This window comes from Gavialis gangeticus, unplaced genomic scaffold (genome assembly GCF_001723915.1).
Source record: "Gavialis gangeticus isolate Ggan-Ray unplaced genomic scaffold, GavGan_comp1, whole genome shotgun sequence".
NCBI classification, from domain to species: Eukaryota; Metazoa; Chordata; order Crocodylia; family Gavialidae; genus Gavialis; species Gavialis gangeticus.
Genome location: NW_017728997.1, coordinates 32,660,655 through 32,665,222, shown reverse-complemented (window position 1 = coordinate 32,665,222; position 4,568 = coordinate 32,660,655). Strand labels below are relative to the sequence as shown.

Below are 4,568 nucleotides of genomic sequence, written 5' to 3'. Positions count from 1 at the left end.
CAGGGAATGCTTTATGCAAGAAGATACATAGGTGGTACACTTCTTACTGACCACCTGTTATGTTATGTTCATGCCTCATGCCTCCAACCTACGCTGGGGTTTCACCATGCTCAGCATTCTAAAAGCAGCTGGCCACATCTACTACACAGATTTCATAGACATTTGGGCTGGAAGGGACCCCAGAGGATCACAGAGTCTAGCCCCCTGCCCCAGGGGTAGGAAGTCATTTAGCAGTACAGCACACACCTGCCTCCCCTAACCCCAGTGGGTGGATGATGTTTGTCAGTATGGAGGTGCTTGATATTGTTTAAGCCATAGGGGTATTAAAAACACCTTTATGGCCATATAACACTATCTATGTTAGGGATTTTATCACCAACTATTCTGGTAGAAGAGTTACAGAGGTAACAAAAAGAACTGGGTGTAGAGCAAGTTTAGGAGAGTCTTCCCCTAAAGACCTGACACTTTAGTTTCCCAGTACCTAGCCCCTACTTCTTCCATTCTACCTATTTTGTATAGCCTGGCTCTCCTAACCCACCCAATACCACAGTCCTAAACAGGAAGAAAAAGTCTCCTGAAATAAAACATGCTCACATGTTGGAGAGATTTTAAGTATACCTTTCACAGCTCTGGGATAGTGTTTGCTGTTTATCCTGCATTGCATCCTAAAATATAAGAGGAGAAAATTTAAGGATAAAAAACTATGGAAATTGAATGCATTATATTTGCATCTGAAGAAATAGAACATTATTAAGAGTCTTCTGAAAGAGCATTTCAAAAGACATTTTCCAAAAATAGTATTTTAATAACATATTACTGAGTAACTCATTCTCTGAACTTGGCAAGTCTCTAAATTGTCTTTTTTCCACTTAATGTTGCTTTTATCCCCAGCATTTATTTTGGAGCACAAGCCAACATAGCTTTTGTTTGCACACAAATATCAATACACACACATCCGCTCTTGGAACAGTTTGCCAATTAGTTCATTTGCCCACTGCTTGCCCTGCAGCAGAAGAGCAGAAAGTGCAGTAGGTCCTACATTAATAAGCAGTTAATGAATATCTCATAGTGAGAAAGTAACTTTAGTACATTTCACATTCACGTCATTACCTACCTGATATTTTTTAAACAGACCCAAAATTTGACCTTTTTTATTACTTTCCACTTCATTCTATAGTAAAACACATCCTACTATATTTAATGTTTAGTATTTTAATTATGTGTTTATTTATTATTGAAAGATGCGTTATTAATTTGGAATAAAGGAGAAAAGCAACATTCCCATACTAGCCGCCTAACATCTTTCACCTTCTCTTCAAAGAAAACATTTTCAAAAAGAAAGCATCTCCAACTGCTGTTGTCAGTGATTTACTTGCACCGCCAGTAGTGCTCATATATAAACATCTGAGTTCTATCCACCTTTGAGTACAGACCTGTTCTGACAGCTAGGCAAGATGATGCTTGAAGTGCCAACAGCTACTGGACACGTCTGCCCTGGCACTCCAACCAATGGAGATAACTGGTGATAGCAACAGCAAAACAGGCGATTTAAAAATTCTAGTATAGCCATATGTTCAGGGAAGCATTCTATGAGTCCATCACAATTGCTGACTAATGAAAAACACAAAGTTTGCACAGCACAGTTGAAACTAGTTAGCCTTCAGATGTTAACAGATTCATGTTGGTTATTTCTCTGACGAAGAGGTTGTTCCAAACTGCACTGAACCATCAACTGAATCACAAAATTAATGAATAAGAACACATACATATATAGATTTTTATTAAGGCACTTGGATCAAGTGTCTTACAAAAATCTTACTTGCTTGATCAATTCAAAATTACCTTGAATATGGGCACTGTCGCATGCACTCAAAATAGAAAGATAGCTGGAAGCATTATGGCAAAGTGGAAATGAAATGCACTGTTTTGAATTATAGTATGTATGGCATGAAACCCACTGGAGAATGTCACACTCAAGAAAAATCTTAGCAAAAGTACTTAAACAGTGGCTGAGATCAGCCCATTCACAACAGGAACTGATCAATTTGACCACTACATGGATCTACATTTTGCTAATATCAGACAAGAGTTGTTTCAAACTTAGCTGAAGATTTGTAGAATAGATGGATAAGAATGATCACCTAAGCCCACCAAAACTGCCCTGCATGCAGTGATGCAACTATGTGATATGGGAGGTTTGGTTTTGGACAGGCCATTTAATCAAGTGTCTGTAAAGGGTGGGCAAAGTTCAAGTAAATCTGGGCCCTATTATGGTCCTCAAATGGGTCTCCAAGTAGCAAATCCCAAGAACTAGTAGTGTCGGGATATGGCTAGGTAGCCAGGACAAAGTGGAAGTGGCAACTTCCTGTTTGTGATTGTGAACATGACTGCCAGCAGCCACCACCTTTTTTTGCACTCTCCCCCTGCCACATGGGGCAGCTGCATCTATTGCACTCCTGCCCTTAGGTACGCTATTGCCAGTGCAAACCTTTCCCACCAAACTGCTCATCTACATCACTTGGGGCAGGGAGGACCAAGGGATCTTCAGTGAATTGATCCTATAAAACCAAGCATGACAATGGGGAAATTTATTTAGAATTGTTTTACATGGATGGAAATAGTGGATACAGGTTCCCAGAGACTCCTGATGCTTCAGTATGTAGTCGCTAGCAGGCTGCATTTCAGTCAGCGTACAGCAAACTGTACTCCACAACATGCTGCGCTGCAGTAACACAATATACTCCTTTTTCAAGCAGCCTTCTGCCTGAGACCACAGGATTAGTAACCCTGTCTGTACCAGCTCTTTGGCACGTAGGGCACAGGAATCAAAGTGGGCAGAAGGAAAAACACTACATAAGGATGGAAAGAACAGGTGTTAGGTATAACTGGGGTTTCTGCAGGCGAAGTTCCATGCACTACCTACATTTGGAGCTACAAAACTCATGTAAAACATTGGGCTGCAGGATGTACCCCCAGCCTACATAACGTGACATGCATGCACCTCAAAGCCTTCTTAATGAAGAAAAAAAAAAACCAAAAAGGAAGTAGAGTCCTGTGGGGGGTTTCAAAGCTTGCCTCTAGATCCAGTTTTACTCAACATCCTCAGTGATGATCTGGAAGAGGACATTATTTATAGCTTCTTCCCAGTCTGGTACAAATATCATTGAATACAGACACACAAAATAGGGGCTATAAGTTTGAAAAGATAAAAGCTATTGCTTCTGAAGAAGAGATACTCCAGAAGAGAGATACTTCATTGAAGGAAGAACCCTGGAAAGCAACAGTGTTGAAAGGGATTTCAGGTTTGGAGGGGATAGCAAGTTAGATGCAGTTTTGCAATCAGATATGAGAGCCAAAAGGCCAACATAAAATTGCTTTGCATATGAGGATGAATGGGAAGGCAATATTCATCTATAAAACCTTTTCCACAAGTCAGAGTCAAACTGGCAGCATGCAAAGAAAAACTGAAATACAGATGAGTAGGCAGGACAAAGTAATTCTATTATACAGAAACACTTGAGACTGCAAATTACAGCTTGCTTACATGATTACAAAGGGACATGATAACATCTCTCAGTAATTGAAAAATTTAGAAAGTTGAAAATGGAGTGGAATTCAGGGTAATACAGGCAGACACACTACATTAGAGAGTAATGAGATGGGAAAAAGGTTCAGAATATGCAACTTTCAGACAAGAAAATGCTAGATTATGGAACAGTTTTTCCAAGCCAAATACTGGAAGCAACATTACTTGTGACATTTAAGACAAGACTGGACAAAACACTGAATGGAGCTCTGCTGGATATAACCCGAGTATGACATTTCCATAGTGATTTCTATTCTATCTTTGTAAAAATAAAGGTGAAGAGGTATTTGCTAGCTGGTTTCCCCTAGTGTTTATTATTCTAATGACTAACTTAAAGGAGACACTTCCTAGGTAATCAATTATAACATTGTTTCGTTTACAACAGGAGTTAAGAAAAAGTTGATTTATTATTGAATGAACCATTGTCTCAAAATCTAAGCTAAGCAGCTCTACACAGCGAGTTTGGATAAACTCTTCTTCGAGATAAATTTATAACCATAAAGGAGGTTAATGGCAAGACTGGTAGTTATTTAAGGGGGAAAAAAATGGTTCTACCTCTTGAGATGACTCTGTAATCGACTGGATAGCTGAACATGGAGCTGAGACCTGCTTTCCCATAGGCTGGGAAAACTCTGGCTGAAGTTGCAGAAGACCCGAAGGCTGAAGAGGCAGACACTGATCTATGGGCACTGTTGCACTAGGTGTAGCAAGACTACCACGAAGCTGTGAAAGATTTTCTTGCCCAAGGCAGGAAGGCAATATTTCAGGCTGTGACTGCAAAGGTGGTGACATAATTATCGAAGGCTGTACTGGCATTATAGGCACCTGGGCTCCACAATTCAAGAAGATGTAGAGAAACTTGAGAGAGTCCAGAGGAGAGTCACGCGCATGGTCAGAGGGCAGGAAAACAGATCTTACGATGAAAGGCTGACAGCTACGGGACTCTTCAGCCTGGAAAAGCGCAGGCTTATGGGGGACCTGG

The 4,568-nt window shown here is 40.4% G+C and overlaps 1 protein-coding gene across 7 annotated transcripts in view; it reads right to left on the bottom strand.

The window, feature by feature from the left end:
- Nucleotides 1–4,568, bottom strand: part of WNK2 (WNK lysine deficient protein kinase 2) — a 309,344-nt gene that overhangs the window by 92,849 nt on the left and 211,927 nt on the right. For 4 of the 7 annotated variants that reach the window (XM_019505037.1, XM_019505038.1, XM_019505039.1 and 1 more), the window contains 2 exons: nucleotides 4,142–4,411; nucleotides 619–665 (listed from right to left, as the gene is read on the bottom strand). In XM_019505037.1, coding sequence (XP_019360582.1) covers nucleotides 619–665; nucleotides 4,142–4,411 — 317 coding nt within the window. The remainder of the gene's footprint in view (nucleotides 1–618; nucleotides 666–4,141; nucleotides 4,412–4,568) is intronic. The other 3 variants (XM_019505040.1, XM_019505042.1, XM_019505043.1) reach the window with 1 other exon arrangement.